Genomic DNA, 24,173 nt, shown 5'->3' with positions numbered 1-24,173 from the left:
ACACCTTGCACCTCCTTTTCCACTTTTTTAAAATACACCTCATTATCTATTTACTACTAGTACTCTTGCATTTTTATTAAAAAAAATCATTTTTATTGTGATCCCATCTCAATATTTGAAGTGATTATTATTTTCAATTAACAGTTAGTATTATTATAAGTATGGATAATGATGACTTTGCGTCCATTTACTGGGTCTAGGCTCGACTTCTCATTCATTGGAATTCAATGTCCTATTAGCCTAAAAGTGTTGAATTTGTACAACTACTAGTTTAAAAAAAACTTAATTGGGTGACTTAATTGCAAATTAGACCTAGCTTTTTTAAAAAAATAATATAATATTTCTGCCATTCCAATTTCAATTTGTATAGTGAATTTAATCATTCGAAACTTTTTTAGTGAGTTTGGAGTTAGAGATTTAGATATTTATTTGATATAAAAATTAAAAATTGATTAGGATTAGGAGGTTGTATTACATATTTTTTTGAATAGTTCTCATACGTAGTACTACTATTAATTTTGACGCATGACGTAAGAGCCTTAGCTTTGCCAACGCTATAATGAAACTAGAAACCTTCAATAAATTTTGACTTTGGTTGAAAATCCTAATCTAAATACCAAACTCTTAGTACATAAGATTTGAGATATTAATTTTTATTACAATTTGAAGTATTGAGATATTATACTTGAAAAACTTTAATCTAATTTGCAACAATAGTACAGAACCAAAATTTTGAGATCTAAGTAGCGATTAACTGTAATTAAATTATGGCATGACATCTATGTTAAGACGTAGAATCGGAGTTTGATTGATAATTGAGAAATTGAATTGGTGTTACACCATTTTGGCCCACACGTCAAATTTCTGTAAATGAATATAGCAAGTTGTACCGCTTTCTTTCTTTTCTTCAATTAATTGTTTTGTACTTTAAATGTTGAATAGGAGTAGTTTATAGCAGTACTAATTAGGACTAAATTGATGTTAACATCCACTGTACATCATTTTGAATTTTCAATGCCGGCGCAATTAAAACTGTGAGCAATAGTATCCCACATCGAAGTTTTACTGAATAATTGACAAGTACATAAATTGACGAAAGAGTGAAGCTGTCACGACCTTACTTGAACAGGATCTGTTCTATAGGTTCGTACCTCTGTATCCTTGATTTCTAAGGAGACAGGAAACCATGTCTGGACGATGAACTCAGGCTGCTTGGCTAGAGCGTGATTAACAGCACCATGGGTCAGTTCTCTGGCTCGTTGTGCAGTAGATGATCGTTCTAGGCATGACCCTTGGATGGCCTGGCAGTTGTCTGACGGACTTCTCAATCTTTTTTGTCTTTGAGCCCGGACGTTGTGCAACGCCATGATGTGCTGTTAGTTGTGAAACACAAACCAATTCTCCGTTGCTTTCTTCTGGTGCTTCGAAAGCCAGAAATTAGTATATGCTCCGGAGCGTGTTGTGGGAGAGAATTTGAGGCTCAGACCCTTTGTTTGTGCAGATAATGTCAAGTTCAGAGAGAATAAGCAGAGAGTGGCTTATTAAGCAGCACCACGGGTCACTGCACAAGTGAAATACATAGGCATCAATCAGCAGGGAGTGGAGTTTGGTTTTGCAATCATAAGTTGGAAGACTTCTAACAATATCCATAATCCAATAGTATTTCTCAATTTTCCTTATACCTGATTTAGTTGTCAACTCATTGCCTTCTGTAAGATGATATAGTTATTACCCATCACATAGTTAGCGCAACATAACATTAGTATCCCACATCGATGTTTTACTGAAATGGAGACAAGTACATAAATTGACAGAAGAGTGAGTACTCACAACTTTACTTGAACATGACCCATTTTTGGCTCATTGTGCAGTAGATGATTGTTCTGGGCTGACTTCAGTGTAGCTTGGATGGCCAGGCAGTTTTCTGATAGACTTCTTATCTTTTTGTTTTCGGAACGCCCTTCATCAGCCCCACTTTCTTCTGGTGCTTCGACGACCAGAAATTGATATATGCACCTGAATATGCTGTGAGAGGGAATATGAGGCTTTACAGAACCTTAGTTTGTTCAAATTATGTCTAGTACAGAGATCATAATGAGAGGGAAATTTGAGAAAAATGGTTTCACTGTCGCACATTTCGCAGGCACTGGAGCTTGATATTTACTTTTTTAAAGACAAGTTTATGTTTGTCCAAACAAAGTTCATGTTTAATGCAACTCCCTGGTTTTGCCAGTTCTATAATATGAATAAGCAAGTTTAATCTTCTTCGAGCTTGGCTTTCTTGTATTTGTAGATCACGTATTTCAGAATAAAGTACCCAAGATGTCAGGTAATCACACTCCTCGATACAAGAATAATGTTATCATATCCACTGCAATCTCAATGTTCAATTGCAATAAGAATAAGGTGATATAGAAAATGCAAGATACTTTGACAGCATGAGAAAACAACTCTATTGATATGTGAAGTCATTTACAAGTAAATGTGTACACAAAACCATACAATAGCCTGAATAAGGAAGTGCAGAAATGAAGAATACAATTGGCGTCAATCAACAGGGAGTGGCTTATTAAGCTGAATGCGGCCAGATTCATCCTTCTCAAAAAGGCGTTGGATCAGCTCGGCCCAGCTCTCTTTAGCCCAAGAAGATGATTCCGCGGAGTGGTTGGAATCATCATCTTCGAAGGTTCCATATTCAGAAGGCAGAAAAGCATGGGGAACTGCCAAAGTCACAGCCCTTTGTAGAGCAGCCTTGTGCTCCTCATTGTGCTCTTTGTCCAGTGTTTGCTGCCTCTCCATCTTCTGTTTTGGAGGAATCACCAAGCTCTCCTCTTTCTCTTGCATCAACTGTTATCTCAAGTGAGAGAGAGAGAGAGAGAGGTAAATTATTTGTGATCTCTAAACGAATGCGGGAAGAGGAGAACTTACTTCCAAGGCCGTTGCAGCTTCTCTCTCTACGCAGATAATGGCATGGTCTGACGTCGCGTTGCAGGAAAGAACTATGTGCTCAAATCTACCATCCACAGGCACTGAAGTCCTCACAACTGGAGGTAATACTCCACATCTGCATTCATATACCGCCAATGTTGAGATTGTTTTGTATTATAAACTTAGTTTGGATAAATTGATGATGATCCACCTGAAAGGTTTTCTCTCAACAATGTGGTAGAGGCGGCCAGGTGCATACAGCCGTCTTGGATCTTTGAGCATCCTCTCCTCCGATATGCATGTATCTCTCATGCACCTCAGGCATAAAATACATGGCAAACTGTTCAATAAGTAGAGACATATTACCACTCTTGTTTATATAAAGTGTAAGAAGTGGAAATAGAAAACTGAGTTTGCCATTTCTTCACCAGAATAGTGACTTGAAGACATCTTCCAAAGGTGTGGCTGTTCGAGGCAAGAAATCATCCTGTTTCAGTAAACAGGATGACATAAATTATACTGTAGTTGATTTCTCATCATCTATGAAAAAATATGCAAACACCTCTTTAGCAACTTGCCTGCAGCACTATTGAATTGATCACATCAGCATATCTCACGGCCAAGTTGAGGGACATGCATCTTGCAGGCGCAATAGCATAGCACCTCACCCTCTTCCTCTCGATATTCCCCAACCTATCGCGATTCTGCACCACGACAATAGTCAACAAAGCCGCCACACCCGACCCCAGGGAGTGTCCTGCAAAAGTCAATCTGTAGTTTGGATATTTTTCAAGTGTCTCCTTCAAAATGTCACACTCAGCATCCAAGATACACCCGGCTGCTTTCAGCAGCCCGTTGTGAACATACCCCCCATCAAATTTCTTCTTCCCAAGCTTGTTATCAAGCAGGACTGCATAGTCACTATTCTTTGCCATGTTTAGGCCTCCCTCGTATGGCAAGAACTATGTCGGAATGGTGGTGATCAATGTACAGCAAGTATGGAGGGACTAGGCCACGCATATATCCTTGTAACTCCGTTTCAAGATCACACAATCAGGGTCGATTCCATAGCCTCCAGGAGGCTCCCAGAGAGGCCGGCTGAGGTCATCCTCGTAGACAGCCATTATGTATCGACAGAGCCTAGGAACGGGTTCGAACTCTTGAGGTGTGGCGAGGCCCCATTCCTGACTGTCATGAGCTGCATTGTGCAGGCACCTCTTCCACGCCCACCGCACACATCCTATGCAGTACACACACTCCAGAAGAGGCACACCACACAGAATCGACATTCCAATCCTGCCCAATATCTAATCAGATTGTAAAGCAGACTCCATTGGAAGAAGCATTTCAACATTTAATTTAAGGAATCAGTTAGGAAATTTGTATTTTTACTAGAAAAGGACATACAAGAAATTTTATTTACAAGAAAAATACAGACACATAACCATTTGTATTTGCACTTATAAAATGCTTCAAACCAAATACAGCCCACAATTGAAGTAATCGAATCAAAGCAGAAATATCAGAGGAGTCACAACCGAATCAAACATAGGCAATTATCAATGATACTGATACGAGCGTGGATAGTGTAGATGCAGGGGAGGCCGAACCAGCTGCAGAGGAGGCAGAACCAAGGAAGTCAGCCTCGCAGCACCGTCCGAACAAGGATCCGAAGAAGCACCCGGAGGCATCCACCCGAACATTGAGGCCAAGAGATCGCATCAAGCCTCCACGGAGACTCGATAGCTGAGATGGAGAAGGCGTCGGCAATTGTTAGCGTTTTTAGTCTATTTTTAGTTTAGTTAGTTTAACTTCGGATTTATTATGTTTATCTTAATTTATTTTAATTATCATTAAGTCGGGGCCTTTCATAAGCCCCGTTCGGGTTTTCTTAGTTGGTTCTTTCCCGAACGTATTAGGATTACATCGAACCAACCCTAGGGTTTTAGTATAAATAGAGCCACAATGTAATTAGTCGATCATCTATGAAATTATTATACATTGGCTCAATTGCTTCTACAACAAGAAACAATACCTTCAGGCTGCCGACGAGAGAATTCTCGCGCTCAGCCGCCCTTTCGCCGTCTTCGTCGCCGACCCAAGCGTTGGGCGCTCGACCTTGACGTCGCTCGTTTCTTGATTGTGCTCGTGGAAATAACGTTGAGGGATTACACTCTTAACAACTGGTGTCTTTCATTGTGGACTCTTCATGGAGACCGGGAACGATCATGCTCCGCCAGTCGGCCTTCTCACTGGCGGTAACGCGCAGGTTATGATCGGTGATTCTTCGCGGCGTGTTCCGCCGGCCACCCGCGCTGGTGACGGCATGCAGCGTCTTCCTCACCGCGACACACCGGAGGGCAGTAATCGCTCTCGCGATGCGGCGGGAACAAGCGACCCGTTATCACTAGGGTTTGAGAAAATTTTGGCTAAATTTGATGCAATTGAGAATCGGTTGGGGAAGTTGGAGACTCGCCGTGACCCCGATCCGGATCCGCCTTATGTATCTGATGATCCGGACGTTGAGGAGTTTCAATTCCAACGTGAGGGGTGGCCGATCGACGATGATCTCCCCGGGACCTTCAACCACGGTCGGCGAAGCCGTGGTGGGGACTTACGTCGTCGGCGTGGGGCACTTCGCGACTCATTACATCGCGGGAGTCGCATGCAGCAGTTCGAACACGGGAATGCACCCTCTCGTTTTCGACCGGAGGCTCGGCAAGGCTCTAACTGGGATAGGCCGACAGATGGCTATCCACGGGATAGGGGATTTAGGGGGAACCGGCAACCCACAGCCTGGGACCCCCCAATCTCTCGTCAGGATTATGCGGCCGTTCGAAACGACCGTCCAAAGGAACTTTCCATGAAGGCGCCCCGATTTGACGGCTCGGATGCGACGAATTGGATTTCCCGGGTTGAGTATTACTTCGACCACTTGCGTATGCCGGACTCGGAACGTCTTCATTACGTAGTGATGCTTTTCCAACCGCCGGCAGCGGAATGGATTTTTAATTATCGGGAAAACAACCCGATGGTGACGTGGCTGGAGTTCTTGGAAGATGTTCGCCACAGGTTTGACCCGAAGAGTTTCCGTAACAGCATTGGACCGTTGTCAAAGTTGGTTCAAACGGGGTCGGTAACGGAATATCATGATGCGTTCGAGCGGTACCTGAACCGAGTAAAAGGCCTCTCCGACGAGGCGTTGATCCCTATATTTATAACCGACCTTAAGGAGCCTATCCAGGAGAAGGTGGAGTTGCAGGAACCGGAATCCTTGGCAGAGGCTATGGCATTGGCCCTGAGACTAGGGATATCACACGAGGAGCGCTCTCAACCGACGAGTCGTAGCAAGTGGGCCGGTCGTGACTCACGGTCTTACAATACCGTGACACCCCCACCGGCCGCCCAGGTGGAATTACCAGGGAAGGAACCAGTGAAGACGCTCTTCAAGCCGATCCGCGTCTCGAACGTAGAAAAGTCGGAACGGTCACGGAAGGGTCTCTGTTACCACTGTCCGGAAAAGTGGGCACCAGGCCATGTGTGTAAGCAGAAAATGTTGTCATACGTCGGCGAGGAAGAAGAGGATATTGGGACCAATGGGTCAGATGGGAGCGGGGATGGCGACACTATTATTACCGCAGATTTGTCGCATCTTCACGCCCTCGCGGGTGGTACTAAAGGTCGACCGTTTAATGTGGTGGGATCGATTGCGCAGACATCAGTGAGTATTCTAATTGATACGGGGAGCACCCATGATTTCTTACATCCACGTGTGGCAAACAAACTTCAGTTAGCACTATCGCCTATTCGTCCTTTTCGCGTTTACGTGGGCAACGGAGCATCCTTGGTCTGCTCACACATAGCACGTCGAACCAAGCTTTGTATTCAGGGCATTGACTTCCTCATTGATTTGCACATCATGGAGGTACACGGGCCGGATATCGTGTTGGGTATGGAGTGGTTGGAGTCCTTGGGAAAAATATCGGCCGACTTTGTGGGTAAAACGTTGGAGTTCAGTCGAGACGGGGTTCGTCTATCACTTCGCGGCATCCAGCCGACCCCACGCCTCGTCTCTTTGCAGTCCTTGGCAGTGCTGACAGCTCACTCATCGTCTCATGAGTTTTATGAGCTCATCCCGATCGAGGTGGACACGGCGACAGAGGAAACATTTCCGCCAAATCTACCTTCGGAGGTACGCCGGGTTCTGGATGGGTTTAGTGCGGTATTTGCAGCACCGACGGGCATGCCCCCGCGTCGTGAATTTGACCACCGCATCCACATGCTGCCCAACGCGAAGCAAGTCAATGTGCGTCCTTACCGCTATCCTTATTTCCAAAAGAATGAGATTGAAAGGCAGGTACGGGACATGCTCGAGCAAGGAATCATCCAACGGAGTCACAGCACATTTCTTCCCCGGTCCTTCTCATCCGTAAAAAAGACGGGACTTACGGATTTTGTATCGATTACAGAGCTCTGAACTTGGCCACAGTGCCGGATCATTTCCCTATTCCAACGGCGGATGAACTATTTGATGAGCTAGGACGAGCTAAGTTCTTTACTAAACTGGATCTGCGGTCGGGCTATCACCAGATACGGATGCATGACGCGGATATATTTAAAACGGCTTTCAGAACACATGACGGACATTTTGAATTCTTGGTTATGCCGTTTGGCCTTACCAATGCACCTTCGACCTTCCAGGCCGCAATGAACTCAATCTTCCAGCCCTTATTACGGAAGTGTGTGATCGTTTTCTTTGATGACATCCTGGTCTACAGTCCGACGTTGGAGGAGCATTGCTCGCAGTTAGCGGAAGTCTTGACATTATTACAGACACACGAGTTCTTTGTGAAGCTGTCAAAATGCTCTTTCTGCGGCACGACAGTGGAATATCTGGGTCACTTAGTGTCCGACGGGGTCCTTAAGGCCGACCCAGCAAAGATAGTGGCGATGACGTCGTGGCCAAGTCCAAAATCAGTTAAGCAGCTGCGTGGTTTTTTGGGGTTGACAGGGTATTATCGGAGATTCGTGGCAAACTACGCCATGATTGCAGCCCCCCTCACAGATCTACTAAAAAAGGAGGCATTTGCGTGGTCCTCAGACGCGGAGGCAGCATTCGCCAGACTGAAGGAGGCTATGACATCTGCTCCCGTTCTAAGCTTACCGGATTTTGATAAACAGTTCTGCATTGAGACGGACGCATCAGATGTGGGTATTGGAGCGGTGTTGATTCAGGATAAACACCCCATAGCGTACTTCAGTAGGAAACTTGGCCCGCGTCGCCGCGTAGCCTCGACATATCACAAAGAGCTGTACGCGATAGTGGAGGCGGTGCAGAAATGGCGTCAGTACCTTCTAGGGAGAGAATTCATCATCCGGAGCGATCAGAAGAGCTTGAAAGATCTCCTCCAACAGGTAGTCCAAACGCCAGACCAACACTTGTATGTCCGCAAATTAATGGGTTATCGCTTCAGTATTGAGTACAAAAAAGGAAGTACTAACAAAGAGGCGGATGCGCTACCTCGGCGAGACGACGTCGCGGACACGCCTAGCCACGGCGATCCCGATGTCGCACCGCGCGACACGGACAGCCAGCAGGACGCGCCGGATACCGCCGCCTTCCTCGCGATCGTCTCCCCCATTCCAGATATACTGGACCGGCTTCGCCAGGAGACTGCCCAGCTCCCAGACATGCGCGAGTTGGTCGCACAGATTACGGCAGGAAAAGCACCGCCACATCTATCCTTTATCGACGGCCTTGTTTATTTCAAGCGCTGGATCTTCCTCAGCCCCGAGTCCAACCTCAAGCGGCTTCTACTGCAAGAGAATCATTGTACGCAAATTGCAGGACATCCCGGGCATGAGCGAACCTTCCGCCTGCTCTCGGCGGGCTTCTATTGGGCAAATATGCGCACCGACGTGAAGAAGTTTGTGGACTCCTGCGTGGTTTGTCAATCGACTAAATACTCGACTCAGAAGCCTGCCGGACTGCTGCAACCCCTGCCAATCATGGTGGTGGTGGACCGACTTTCTAAGTACGCACATTTTGCCCCGTTACCTACAAAGTTCGACGCTCTACGGGTGGCTCATCTATTTATTAACACCGTGGTCCGTCATCATGGATTTCCAAAGACTATGGTCTCCGATAGAGACCCGGTTTTCTTGAATGCAACGTGGGCGGAAATGCTTCGACTAAGTGGCACCAAACTCCATTTCTCCACGGCATATCATCCACAATCTGATGGCCAGACGGAGGTTCGGAATCGTGGTCTAGAGCAATATCTCCGAGCTTTCGCTTCCGATCGGCCGTCGAAGTGGTGCAATCTGTTGCCGTGGGCCGAGCTGTCGTTGAATTGTTTCCATAACGACGCGCTAGGGACATCACCCTTCAAGGCCCTTTATGGCCGTGACCCCCCGTCATTGGTGGCTTCCCAACCGTCTGCCGCCACTCCCCCAAAGGCGGCAGAATTGATTGTTCAGCGCGGCGAGCTCCTCCGCCAGCTTCGCGGTAACTTGGAGCGTGCCCAGCAGAGGATGCGGGACTCCGCCAACAAGCATCGCCGGCATGTCGAGTTTGACGTAGGGGACCTCGTTTGGTTGAAACTGCAGCCGTACCGCCAACATTCGGTGGCGAAACCATTGTCAGCCAAGTTGGCCAGGCGATACTACGGCCCGTTCGAAGTTTTGGAGCAGGTAGGGCCCGTGGCGTACAGGCTGCGCCTCCCGGAAGGTAGCCGAATACATGACGTTTTTCACGTCAGCCTTTTGCGTGAATTTGTGGCGGGTGAAGGTTCGATGTTGCATGTACCGCTTCCAGACGACTTTGTGGGGGGGCGGCCGATTGTGCAGCCTGTAGAACTGGTGGATTCGCAGGTGATGTGGCATAAGGGCAGGGCAGTGGAGCACGTATTGGTCCGATGGTCGGATGGGTCAGACTCCCCGTCGTGGGAGCCTTTGGAAGTGATTCGTCGCCGTTTTCCAACTCTCCGCCTTGAGGGCAAGGCGTTTGTTAAGCCCGGGGGGGTTGATACGAGCGTGGATAGTGTAGATGCAGGGGAGGCCGAACCAGCTGCAGAGGAGGCAGAACCAAGGAAGTCAGCCTCGCAGCACCGTCCGAACAAGGATCCGAAGAAGCACCCGGAGGCATCCACCCGAACATTGAGGCCAAGAGATCGCATCAAGCCTCCACGGAGACTCGATAGCTGAGATGGAGAAGGCGTCGGCAATTGTTAGCGTTTTTAGTCTATTTTTAGTTTAGTTAGTTTAACTTCGGATTTATTATGTTTATCTTAATTTATTTTAATTATCATTAAGTCGGGCCTTTCATAAGCCCCGTTCGGGTTTTCTTAGTTGGTTCTTTCCCGAACGTATTAGGATTACGTCGAACCAACCCTAGGGTTTTAGTATAAATAGAGCCACAATGTAATTAGTCGATCATCTATGAAATTATTATACATTGGCTCAATTGCTTCTACAACAAGAAACAATACCTTCAGGCTGCCGACGAGAGAATTCTCGCGCTCAGCCGCCCTTTCGCCGTCTTCGTCGCCGACCCAAGCGTTGGGCGCTCGACCTTGACGTCGCTCGTTTCTTGATTGTGCTCGTGGAAATAACGTTGAGGGATTACACTCTTAACAGATACCAAATCAAGTGAAGCACCAGATAAGATATGGTAGCAAAAAGAACTACTTATGTACCTGATCCTTGACTACTCCGAATCCATTCCCAATTTCACAACTGATTGAACAAAGTAAAAATCTTGGGCATCACAGACAGCACACTTACTTGAATTTTCAAATGGGCACCAATAAAAAATGAGGTGAATGGGAACAGCTCCAGCCAATAACGTTGGAGTTTGCCACCTGCAACAAGGTCAACTAGTCAACTACCAACGAGCTTCAATTATTATTTATTAAAATAATAAATCAAATACGGTTAATTCAACATTATTAGATTACTTGTCAGAATATAAATTATTAATGACTTAAGAATAATGGGTTTTGATTCTTATTACTAATTTTTAATTGACTATAGTATATTGGAAATCAAGTCATGTGACTTTATGATACTAACAATTTAGCAGTGGATATAATAGTTTGATTCATAATTAAGTTGATTGAATAATTCGAATTATCACAAAATACCCCCACGAATAACTTTAGTAAAACAATCATAAGTAGGAGTTTTTACAATTGTTTTATTTTAACTCTAGTTTGTTTAACAATTGGTGTTTAAATTTTTGTTTATTTATCCATAAAAAAGTTTAACTGTTTAACTCTATCTTATTTTATTATTTGTCTTGATGTAAACCAGTTTCATCATTCATGTGGTTTTCCAGGGGGCCAGGACTGAAATCATATCATACTCACAGTTAATTAAAGGAATTAAATTAAAAAAATCGGTTGAAAGTTCATTCTGTTGGATATTTTGCTATCGTACGTCCTTCGTAAAAATATTGCATTATTATTATTAAAAATAAGTAAAATATGACTATAATACTTCTTTAAATACTAAGATAATAGTAGTGGTCTATTTTAAAATTATAACAAAGTATTTATGAGAGAATGTAAAAGAGATACCTCAAACGATAATATGTAATTCACCGAATACCTCAAATGATATTTTATTACATGTTGTATTAGTATATTGCTTCAATCTTTGGATACCTTTGTTATGATCTCATAGTTTGTTTCTTTGAAACCTCCAAAAAACACACCTCATATTGAGTTATGTTATTGTAATGCACCATCATCTCATTGCTTATATAAGTACGTATCTAATGTTTTACTATTAAGTTTTCATCATTTTTTTGTATCAACAAATTTTGCAATCTATATCAAACAAGAAACTAACGATCTATATTTAAGCTATTTGCCACATTTATTTCATAAATAAACTTGTTATGATATTAAATAGTGTAAATTCATTAAATACTCTATTCTTTTAAACCAAATTTGTATGATTACGTTTATTTGTTTTGCTCATTATTTTATGATTGTGTGCTTTTATATTCATTTTCATCACCTATACGTACATACTTATATTGTCCATATAAAAATTATGATTACGTTTTATTTGTTTTGCTCATTATTTTATAATTGTGTGCTTTTATTTTCATTTTCTTCACCTATACGTACATACTCATATTGTTCATGTAAAAAATGTCAAATAAAAAGAGAGGAAAAAATATTACTCTGACAATAGTTAGATCGCAATATATACACAGAATAAGTTCTATTAATTGATAACGAGAATATATATAAACTTTTCATATTTCTTAGTGAGTGAAACATAGTTGTACATTACCCATACATAATAATTAATAACTAATCAAATTGAAACCTTACTAATTCTTGCCATAAAATGAAATATTAACATACTTCTTGTCTTCATGTCTTATATAGCTTGAGTCTTGAGAGCATTTCAATAAATATTAAAAATAATTGATTGTACTTTCATGGTTGGAAACGAAAATTAAAGAAAAAAGAAAGAACCCTTGCACATATATAAATACAAGTTGCGAGTTGGGAGCCATGGCGGATCCAAAATAAAAAATCGTGGGGTCGAACTGAATAATATGAGATATATAATTGAACAAAAATACATAAAATATAAATACCACAATCTTATGCTTGCGAGATAGTTGGTTTCTTCGGGTATGCATTTTTTGGAAATGACTCAAAATCTATTCATCGGTAATAGTTGCAAACACCTCATTCTCGCTATACCATCGAACTGACGTTCAACCAGTCATCTCCCATCTTATTTCGCAACTCTAACTTAACAAATTTCATTGCAGAAAGCACTTTTTCAATAGATGTTGTTGCTACTGTTAAAATTAAGTCCAATTTTATCAGTCGATAAACCAATAGGAAAATCTTATATTTCGTCATTTCAACCACCACATGAATTCCAATTATTTGTGGCTCTTGCTCAACATTAGCATTAAAAGAGCCAATAGAAACTCAAGGTATTTTCTTAAGAAATTTATCCATTAACCTAAAAATAAAGTAACATGATCAATACTTTTTAAAGTCGAACTTCTAATTTTTTAGACAAAACCTTTTGTATTCTCCTCCAATTGAATATACGAAACATATTACAGAATAAATGGTTTAATTACTACTGTAGTACTATTAATAAGTGAGAGGCCAAATTAGTAAAGCCCAACTAGTGGTATTAAAATTTGTGTTTCTTTTTTTCTGCGTAAAAGCGACGACGGTCTGGTTTGGGGCAGGATCTTGGCGGCGTGGGGTCGGTGCTGAAGAAGGGTATTATCCGGCGATTCACCGAGGATGGCGGTGGGGTCGGCCGACCCCCTCCGACCCCACCTGGATCCGCCACTGGTTGGGAGCATTTAAATCAATATTAAAAAAAATTAACTGATTGGATAAAATGTACTATTGGTATTGGTATTGGTATAAAGTGTTGGGCTAGTGGAAGTATAATATAAGTAATTGGTTGGCCAAATGTAGCCCAACTTCAAATTCAACGATCCTATAAAAAAAAGCATTCTTCTAAACCCTAGTTTCAATCTTCAACCCTCATCCAAGCGTCGTCGCAGGGCAGATCGGAAAAGGTCTGCTCACCATTTTTCTCTCAAATTGATTATTCGTGCTTTGTATATTAATTTACCTTTGGTGCTTTTCGTGTCCTGCAAATATCAAAATTTTCATGTGCAATAACAACCGGCGTCTATTTATTCTCCTCTAGGTGTTTCAGTTTTCTCTCTCGAAGATTGTTTATTTATTTTTATTGAACTCGTTGCTTTAGACATTGTGCTTTGCCACTCTGGCCGTGAAGGGAGATTTATAACTCTGCTAGGACTTCCATTAGATTTTCGAGTATATTGTTTAAGGAACTGGAATTGATTTTTTGTTTGGTGTGGGATTTAGGTAATGGCTCCGAAGCAGCAAAACAGTGGGATATTTGTTGGGTTGGAAAAGGGGCATGTCGTTACCCCGAAGGAGTTGGCGCCACGCCCGTCTGAGAGGAAGGGTGTAAGTAAATTAAGATTATTATGTGAGATCATTTTGATGGACTTCTATTCTGTTTGATTTTTACAAACATTTTATGTTTCCATTTTCGATTGCTGCCAGTCTTTGTGAATATATGTGATGGAAGTAGGTTTTCAGTTTGTAAACTGTTAAAAAAAATTGAATGAGTTCAGTAACTCGGTGATTCCCTATACTACTATTGTACTGGTTGTTGTTGATATGTGAAAGTTCTATCATTATTTTTCTAACCGCTGAATTATTCATTTCCCATTTCAAAGAGTTAATATTACCGCTAGCTTTGTTAGCTTAATGGACCAACTCTGTACGGAACTTTTCTCTCTATGCAGGATGTTGTGCACTAGATTTTGTAGTGTTAATTTTATACTATACTAAATTCAACTGTTGATGTTAACTAGAAAACAAGCAAGAGAGTGCATTTTGTGAGGAGTCTCATCAGAGAAGTGGCTGGGTTTGCACCTTATGAGAAGAGGATCACCGAACTTCTCAAAGTCGGCAAGGACAAGAGGGCTTTGAAGGTAGCTAAGAGAAAATTGGGCACCCACAAGAGGGCCAAAAAGAAGAGAGAGGAGATGTCTGGTGCTCTCCGCAAGATGAGGTCAGCTACATGAATGACTGTGTTGTTATGCTTTTAATCGTTCAACTTATTTTATGATTCAACTGAGTTTGATATGTATGTTGGTCTCTTTCTTCATTTTACTTATGAGTTTTTTGTTATGCAGGGCCGCCGGTGGTGGTGAGAAGAAGAAGTGAGATCAATTTCTGTTATTTGCATTTTGTGAAATGTTTGGAACTCGTTGGCCTAGCTTCAATGATCTTTGTTCGTCATTTAGAAATTATGATCTCAAACACATACTATATTTTTGTTTTAGCGCCAACTTTTGTTCTTTTTTTTGTCTGATTTCTTCTTATATCAATGAAAACATGAGCTATTCTCCCGTAGTTTGACATCTTAGGTTCCGTTCTGTCTGGTAATTCAATGAAAATTGGCTTGAACGTTATATTGGCACGATAAAAGTCTACTTTTTTTTTGTTGCGTGCGACGTAGGTTTGAATCCAGCCATAATTTTATTCTGTATTACTATTAATTTTGAAAACTTATAAACCTCGTTTGGCCCGCACTCTGGTTGTGTTTTGATTAAAATTCAATTTTATATAAAGTTTCATATTTTCTGTATTTACATACCATTATAGATTAAAAATATAAATTTTAGTATAAAAATTCAAGACTTAGTTTGAAGTTTTTAATATATCAATTACTACGTGACAGTAGTTATAAAACATGCACCATTTTCAAGTTCCACATGAATAATTCTATGGGGTATCAAATATTACGTTACAATAGTAATAAAACATACACCATTTCAAGTTCACATGAATAATTCTATGGGGGAATCACTGACTTATCGAACTAGGAAAAAATAAATTTTGTTACATGTTTCATTTAAGAATTTACTATAACAAGAGAAACCATGCTTGAAAGTGAAACACTAGTGTGGGACCAACTTTGAGAGACTTGAAATCAGATATTAGGTGGTCGAACTTGTTAAACAGACATTTCTAACCGAAACTGGCATATATGATTACATTACCATACAACAATTTATTGCATCTTCTGCAAAAATCACTATGTGACGAACATTATTCCTCTTGGGCGTTTATTTCCTTGGGATTGTAAGTGAGAATGAAGCACAACATCGCAGAAGCAGTATGCCCAGAATGAAAGGTTAAAAGTTCAGATACAGACTACAAAAATCATGCCTTGAACTTCTGCGACAATCTCTCCACTCCTTCTTTCCAGTCTCCAGCAACGCGCTTTGCACCTTCCTTAACAGCTGAAGTCAATCCGGCAGAGTTACGCTGAACAACTTGTAAAGAACTGTCCCACTTCGATTTTCCAGCATCTTTTAGCTCCACTGCCTTTTTCTTCAAGCTAGATATGAATTCAACTATCATCTCAATGATTTTTGTTATTGTCTCTTTGCTTTTCACTCTTACTTCATCTGCCATTTTCTTAAGTTTGTCCACGAGGTTCTCGGACCTCTCAATGGATTCTTCGACAGAGAACTGCTTTCCAGCAGCAATCCATGTATCTCCAGCTTCAGCTTCCTCACGTAAGTCGTTGTCGACCACAACTTTTATGCCTTGTTGCTCCCATCGTTCTCTAGCCTCATCCAGGGCATTTGCTTGCACCCTTGCCTTTTTTGCCTCATCTTCAGCCCAGGCCCTGCACAAAAATACATGACAGAACTGACAAGTTATTCCAACTCATTTGACAGATCTCGAACGATCGTTCAAATGATCACAAGGGGTGGTGGAGGAGAAAATATTTTCACAGGAGTCTGGATAGAATAATAGGATGGACACTGCAGAAGACAAATCGACAATAAGGAGCTTCCATCATTATGCCAGAAAATAAGTTATTTTACCAAGTCCCTAATATTCACTCCTCGAAGTACTCTAAGTTTAGCATGAAACTAGGCCAACAAGAAAAAAATGGTCAAGCAAACTAGTATTGCAAAGATTGTTATGACCAGCACAGACTTCCTAAGTAGAACCATCAAAATTCTTTTATGTTGAATTAAAAAAAAAGTTTTTTCCCAAAAATTCATAATTGTAATAAGAACGCTAAACTTTTTCATAAGGAAAAGATGATATGAACTTCTCACCGTGCCATGGATAAGGCTTTGCGCTCAACTTCCAGCTCATATCGTAACCGTGTTAGTTCCTGACTCTCCTTTTCAGCATCTCTCCGAAGTTTATTCAGCCTTTCTTTCTCATATGAAGTCTCCATTTTATCGGTCATAAGGACCTGCAATTGTTCCTCCATTTCTCTTCTTAATCTAGAAAAAATTTCTAACTCTGAATCAACAGCAGCACGCTCCTTTATTAATGAAAGACTTTCCTCCTCCCTTGCAGCACTCAGTCTCTCCACTTCTCTTCTAGCTTCCTCAGCCAATTTCTCAACAGCATTGATCTTTTCCCTTTCCAGGGAAAGCTCCTTCTCAAAACTTGCATTTAGATCCTTCTCAACTTGAGCAACTAGAGCACTGTGCTCAGAAACAGCATTCTCTGCCATAGTTTTCTGCTTCAATCCGTGCAAGTTCATCACTAACAATAGCAAAAGCATCCCCAGTTGAAAGTGCAATGGCGGCCTGGGCTTTTGTAACAGGTTTTTCTGGCTGGAAAAGTCTTGTATATCCTGTCATGTAATGCTAATTGTAAAGAGAGAACACCTGCTTTAGAAACATAATTCCCCAACAAGAAAACTCACCAAATGCAAGAGTTATAATACCCTGATCTCCAGCTGCTATGTCTGCTACCACTGCAGGCCATGCATCAGGGTTAATCTTGTCAATATCCATGAATCCAGTTAACTGCTGCAAGATCTTAACTCCTCATTTAATGAAAGAAAACAGAGTTAGCAATAAGTTATCAATGACTTGTGTAAATCAAGAGTAAGTTATATTCTATATTTCTATCATTATGTGATAACCTTTTTGTCAACCGCTGGTAGCTTCCTTTTTTCAAGAGCCATCTTCCAACTCACAAGATCTTGACGAGATAAGGAGCTGTTAAAAGAACAAAATTTGAAACATAGAAAACAATAAAAATATTTAACAAGATTAGCAAATAATCCAAATGGTTATATCAACTCCGTTAGAAGGCATAACAACTTCACATCAAGGATAACCATTAAAATTAACAATAAGACCGGGAACAAAATTTAGGGACATATTCAAATCAGACTGATGATGTCATCCAATGGAAGCCACCCAGAACAAGAATGGTGAGAGTGGACAAATAATCTTAAACTTTCAACTTACAAAAAATTCAATATGAGGAAAATAGAGGGGCAATAAGAAATAAATTTTGCAGCCATGAATCTGTAATGTCCAAGATAAAGGGAAGCATTCCTCTTTATCATTATGAATCCAATTTGTCAATTTTATAGTTAAATAGTTGAAAATTTGAAGTCATCAATCACAAGGAATTTAACTGTTTATATACACCTTTCAGGAAAGAAATATAATGGACTAGTATCTTCTTTGTCGTATGATTGCATGTCGTGTCTTGAAAGCTTGCTGGCAATAAGTCCAGCCTCTGCCAAGCCTGAAAACATGTAAACTCGTTCAGACATCAATATTCAAAAAACAAATAGTTGGACGTTTAGAGCTATGGATTATGACCAAAATGTTAGATTTCACCTTGAATAAATGGGAAATCAGGGTCTTCAGGTGTAATGTCATCAAAGGCAAGTTCAGAAACATTTTCGATGAACATAGCAGGATAAACTTTGGAAGTTGTGTTCCTACAATAATTCCAAATACTCGAGATTAATATGAATGCTACATTACTTTGAGATTCATTCCTAATAGGCTAATATATGTCTCATTAGAACAACTTAAACCTGGAAAGAGTACTACTGGCTTGAACTAGCCAACGAGCATACTCCCGTTGTGTACATAAGTCTCCAGGTTGAACACAATCTTCAATGACCTAATAAGCACAAAATCATTTACACTTGGGAATGTGTGACCAAATCCCATCTTGTGCAGAATTCAGTATCTAAAGCAATATTCAACAAACCTTTAAGACTTGCAAAGCAGAAAATGCTTGACTTTGAAGTTGATCGACAATAGCAGGAACCAAAACCTTCCCTGGAGGGGATTGCAGAGCTGGAGAGACAAGTGATGGAGCCGGTATGCCAGCTGAAGTGAAATAATTTCCAGGAACCGTAGAGTCAAAAAGGGGTTGGCTAACTATGTCATTTTGATTGTTTTGAAGACCTTGATATCCAGATTGATTGGAGTCTTCTAGTAAAGGTGTCCAAGTCAATACAGTTCCATTTAATGTTTTCTCAACCGACATTTCAACATTTTGATTAAAAGCAACCTCATCAATTTTGCTTGAAATGACATCTATTGTTAGGAGCTCCTTGCTTGGCTCAACATCCATTATGGAAAGCACGTCTCCTGACTTCAAAAGCACTTCTTGGGTAATGCTTGTTCCAATAGTTGCATTGGACTCTGATTCGTTTGATATATTTGAAATTGAAGACTCGACAGAAGAAGGGTTAAGCGACAAGCTGGACTCTTGATTCAAGTTAGACAGCCTGTTCATACTGTCAGTGAATGAATTTTCTGAATCAGCAGCAAATTCAGATGGTTCTAGTGTACTGGCATCAGCAGGTTTGTCCAATGCTGGTTCAATGGGTGAGGAATCTCCATTAATATCATGTAGAGGATGTTTGTTAGTGGCTTCAGGAGAAACCATATTGCCGCTAACAGCTGATTCTGTTTGGACATCTACAGGACCAAAGACTCCACCTTCCTCCGATGACTGTCTCAAACCAGTATCTTCGCTGACTCTACTTTCTATAGCATCAATATTTTCGTTAATGGAAAGAGGATCTCCATCTTTACCTGCCATGCTTTCTGCAGTATTACTATCCAGCATCTCAACTACCTTCCCATATTTATCCCCCTCAACTTGATTCTGTTTGTCATCCAAGGACAAGGACTCTTCTTGTTCTGCTGTCAATTGCTCCATTTGTTCTCCAATTCCTGCACATAAGAGCTCATATATTCAAATATAAATAGACCTCCACATCATCAATAAAGAAGGGCAGGCCTCAGGGAAACATTCATCATATAACATGTCAAAAGGTGACAATATTCCTGTACAGAGATTGCAGGGTTGTAGTTATTCTTTTTAGCGACATCATCATCATTTCCTATTTGCTAAAGAAATGTCAATAGTTTGATGATTCTATCTGCTCCATGAAGCCCTATGTTTGCTAGATCTTAACAATATAACTACAAAGGAAGAAATTACCCACTTGTAGTACTCCTTCTACTCATAGAGAATGCAGCAAATGTGATGCCAGCAACCAGAATCACCCCGGCAACTCCTGCTGCCAGTATCCCTGAAAGTCAACTAATTCACTAGTGTTATTAGCCAACAACAAAAGCCACCAGCATAAAATTATACATGCACTACACACAGAAACAGCAAATCCATCAGCCTGAATAAACATATCCAGTGGAAATTTAATTTCAGGAGGCCAACTCTATTCAGGTAGAGCTCATAACTTCAGTCATTACACAGACTGGAGAAAGCAACATCATTCTTACCTACAGCCGATTTCTTCGGCTTGGGATCACCAGAACGTTTTTCAGCGTAACCAGTCGCCCAGCCAGAGAAATCATCAGCCGCAGAATTCGAGTTCGTCCATGATGAATTGACTGGACTACGTTGTTCCAAGCCGTTGCCGTTGACCGCGCTACTCCGTACAACGAGCGACTCGAGTTCCACACGGCGGCGATCGATCTTCGGAAGGCGAGTCTGCACAAACGCCAGTTTAGGTTTCCGGCCAGCGAATGCGAATTTAAGCTGAAACGACGTCGGACAGAACGCCGTCGTGGCCACAGCGTTCATTTCCGATTTCTTTTGGGATATAGGCCTCCGCGGCGACTATCTATTCCTGCAGCTCAAAATTGATAATGTTCGGGTTTGGTGGGGATAATTTTAGGGGTTTTTTCTTAGAATCGCGATAGGGTTTTGTGTACCAAGGTTTCCATCGCTGAGTGCGTACTTGTTACCCATCTTATCCGACGACGAACTGCAAAATTCGAGTTTCAGGGATCAACCGAACTACCGAATCGGCTAATTTGGTAGGTTAAATTCTTTCTACTTTTAACAGTAAATCGCTTAACTGTTAATCTGATAAAAGAATAATAAATCAATCATCAAATCCCATTTTGACGCTGACTACTTAGTTTCTTTTATGAATTTATTTCATGGAAGTAGTTAATTATGTATTTTGTGAGGGAAAAGAAATAAGAAAAGAAGAGAGAATCGGTGAATGATGGTTGGACGAATTTTTGATAGTAATAAATGCGGGTAAAAAAATATAGATCACGACACAAGGAATTACGTGGTTCGATTTACTGAGGTAAATCTACGTCCACGGGAAGAAAGGAGGGCAAGATTGTATTGCTTGATCTGGTTTACAGCTTACAAATACAGACTTGCTATATGATATTTGATGTCTAGAGAGCTTCTTCCTCTAGTCTATCTGATCTAAGTTCTATTTATACATTGAACTAAGATCGTGGCTTGCATCACCACTAACTAGGTCGTGGATGTCGTGGAGGTCATGAGATCCTGCATGGGTCCACTATCTCTTTGTTTGGTCCGCTATCCTGCATGAGATCCTGCATGGGTCCACTATCTCTTTGTTTGGTCCGCTATCCTGCATGAGATCCTGCATGAGTTGACACCACTAAATAGATCGTGTAGTGGAGGTCGTGGAGGTTCTGCATGAGTCCACTATCTCCCAGTTCGGTCGAATACTGAGACCGAACTGCTGAACTATTGCCGAGCAGCTTTTGCCGATCTGAGAGTAGAGCTTGATTGGTCGGCTTTTACCGAGCTGTAGGCTGGGGCCGAACTCTTTGGTAATGCCGAACTGATACTCTTCCTTGGGCTTTGGGCTGATGGGCCGTCACTGCTATTGGGCTTGTTTAGTACGTACCCCATCACTACCCCCCCCCGAAAAGCGAAGTGAATCACTTCGGCGAAGCGAGTCACTTCGGCATTCTGGATAAAGGTACGGGGGAGGCTGACGTCAGGGGACGTGCCTTGCGCGTGACTGCATTAAATGCGACAGTAAAATCCGGCCGTTGAATCCTGAAAAGGTGGGATTCGAAACGGTGCGATGATTTTGAAATCTTCTCCGAATCTGATAAATACGTCCTTTCTTCATCATTTGAACACTTTTGCTATTGCTTCTTCTGCATTCTCTCTCTTTTGCGTAAAAATTTCCTTCCGCTTTCAAGAATTTCTTCAGAATTTCTTCAGACTTTCAAATAGTAAGAACCATGTCTTCTTCTTCTGAGTCAGGTAGCGGTAGGAAAGGGGATAAGGGGTCTTCTAGCCGGAAAGAATCCGGGGAGAAGACCGTAGAGTATTTTCACAGCATCTTGAGTAAGGATACTGTGATATCCCTACACGAAAAATATTTTTTTCCTGGGGGGAAGGTTGCGATTCCCGACGACCTTCATAGGGCTGACTCGCCGCCGGAGGGTTACGCCACCGTTTATGAAGCCGGCTTGGAATGCGGGCTTCGTTTCCCTCTTCCCCCTGCCTTTGTAGAGCTGCTTGATTTTTTTCAACTCCCTTTAGGTCAGGTGACTCCGAACTCTTGGAGGCACTTATCGGCCTTTGCTACCGAACTGCGTAGGCTAGATAAGGATCTGTCTCTGAGGGCAATCCTTAATTTTTTCCAGTTTAAGAGAAAAGGATCTTGGTTTTACCTGATCCCTTTACAGCCTTTTAGGGCCTTCTGCAAAACCAAGTGGCCAAAGTGGCAACATCGCTTCTTTTTTTATAATAGGACAGCGGCTCCGGGCTTTCCCTGGAGAGGGCCGAAGTCCGTGATTCCTCATCCTCGGTTAGAACCGTTGGACGAGCTCGAGGGCGAGCTCAATAAGATTCCTATGATTAGGAAGCAGTACCTGGAGTCTGAGCTCGTCAAGGGCGACTTCGTGTTCGACTCCTCGTCTTCGGACGAAGAGACTGAGGGTGAGGACTTCTTTTTTGTGCCTTACTGCTTTTGTGGCGAAAACTAACCTTGCTTTCTTGCTTTTTGGCAGTGAACTTGCTAAATAAGATTAGCCGCAAATCCTCCGAGCTTAAGGAGCCGGAGAAACAGAAGGCTACCAGCTCGGCGCCTGATGCCGAGAAGAATCCGAAAAGGCAGAAGACCTCTTCTTCGGATCCAAAAAAGCCGGAGTCGACTTCGGCAAAGGGGAAGGGGAAGACCCAGAAGCCCCCAAGAGCGCCGGAGAGAGACATCGTCTTGGCGCCCCCTTCGGAGCATGTCTGTGAGCCTTTTGCATGGCCAACGGACTTTGCCGAGGTAACTTCTCTTCTTGATTCTTTGGCTTTGCTTCTTTCCTATGTTTTTTTGGTGGCCCCTCTGTTGACTCTTTCCATTTTCCATTTTCAGAGGAATAGCATGCTCAGCAAGCTCGTCGCAGTCGAACTCTCTAAAGCGTCCAGCGACTACGCTGAGATGCAGAGGAAGTTGGCGGCTGCTCGTCACCAGGCCGAACAGGCTAAGGCAGACTTTGAGAAGGCCAGAGCTGCTAGGATCTCGGCCCAGGATGAAGCCCAGTTTGCCAAAAACCAGCTCATCATCCAGCGAGAGCAGACGAAACGGAGGGATGCTGCCGCCGTGGTTGCCCAAGGGGAGGTTCTCCGTGCTTTCGCGGAGAAACTCTTTCTGAGCAATCAATTTTCGGCCTTTGTCGGTGATCTGCTGAAACTGATGACCGATAATGCCGAGCAGGGGCCCGAAGTCGTCCTGCCGCTGTACGGCCGAGAGATAGCAGCTCGTCTCCAGAGTCTGCCGCTCCTTGAGGAGCTTGCTTCGTCCTCGGTCCTGCTTTCTGCTGACCGAGTTCGTAGTTGCCGAGCTGACCGGGACGAGAATATGGAGGCTATCTTTGCCTCCTTAGGGCCAGTTTCACCCGCTCCAATTTTCCACGGAGAGGGTGAGACCGAGCAGCTTGATCAGCAGACCGGAGACGGGCAGGCCGAGCAAGAGGTGCTGCTGATCGGTGATGGGGGCACCGAGCAGGCTGGGGGGAGCAGGGGGGCCGAGGCTGAAGCTGAGGCAGACAAGGAGAAGGAAGCTGAACCTCACCGAGGAGCCGGAGACGAAGCTGGCGGAGTATGATTTCGTCTCCCTTCTCTTAGTTTAGTTTCTTCCTTCTTGTAAAATGGCCTTGAAGCCCTCCTTGTGTAAAAAATTTTTTTCTTATGAATGAAAAAATTCTTCTTTCTACACTTGTGTCTTCGTATAGCTTTTCGTACTCTCTTTTACTCCTGTTGTGGTTTACTACCTGCTCAGTAAAATGAAATGCCGAACTGACATAGCTGCTTTGTATTCTTAACTCTTAAGGAGCTGGAGGTACTTCACTGGAAGCGGCTGTACTCTTCCGCTTTAGACGAAGCTGAGAAAAAAGCCATAGCTGACCAGATGAAGAATGACGAACTCTTGGCTTGTTTAGTGAAGCTGGAGGCCGACAATAAGGACTTAGAGTCCGAAAAGAAAGATCTGGAGGCCGAGCTGAATATTGCCGTCGCTGAGAGGACTGCGTATGAGGATTTCATCTGCAGGCGCGGGGGAATGACCATCTCTGAAGTTCAGGAACGAGT

The 24,173-nt window shown here is 42.5% G+C and overlaps 1 protein-coding gene, 1 non-coding gene and 2 pseudogenes across 2 annotated transcripts; 2 read left to right on the top strand and 2 right to left on the bottom strand.

Moving 5' to 3' along the window:
* The first annotated feature begins 1,111 nt into the window (after positions 1 to 1,111).
* LOC121790863 lies at positions 1,112 to 1,322 on the top strand. Its single transcript, XR_006048425.1, has one exon. It is a non-coding gene; the product is annotated as a small nucleolar RNA U3 (small nucleolar RNA).
* A 1,107-nt stretch (positions 1,323 to 2,429) lies between these two features.
* LOC121790853 lies at positions 2,430 to 10,752 on the bottom strand (annotated as a pseudogene).
* A 2,641-nt stretch (positions 10,753 to 13,393) lies between these two features.
* Positions 13,394 to 14,885, top strand: LOC121790852 (60S ribosomal protein L36-2-like). Its single transcript, XM_042188959.1, has 4 exons — positions 13,394 to 13,507; positions 13,824 to 13,928; positions 14,342 to 14,541; positions 14,666 to 14,885. The coding sequence occupies exons 2-4, from the start codon at positions 13,827 to 13,829 to the stop codon at positions 14,694 to 14,696; spliced, it is 333 nt and encodes a 110-aa protein (XP_042044893.1). The 5' UTR covers positions 13,394 to 13,507; positions 13,824 to 13,826; the 3' UTR covers positions 14,697 to 14,885.
* Positions 14,886 to 15,449: 564 nt separating this feature from the next.
* LOC121790860 lies at positions 15,450 to 20,626 on the bottom strand (annotated as a pseudogene).
* Positions 20,627 to 24,173: the final 3,547 nt, after the last annotated feature.

This window comes from Salvia splendens, unplaced genomic scaffold, assembly GCF_004379255.2.
Source record: "Salvia splendens isolate huo1 unplaced genomic scaffold, SspV2 ctg640, whole genome shotgun sequence".
Classification (NCBI taxonomy): Eukaryota; Viridiplantae; Streptophyta; class Magnoliopsida; order Lamiales; family Lamiaceae; genus Salvia; species Salvia splendens.
This window is presented reverse-complemented; position numbering and strand designations above follow the sequence as displayed.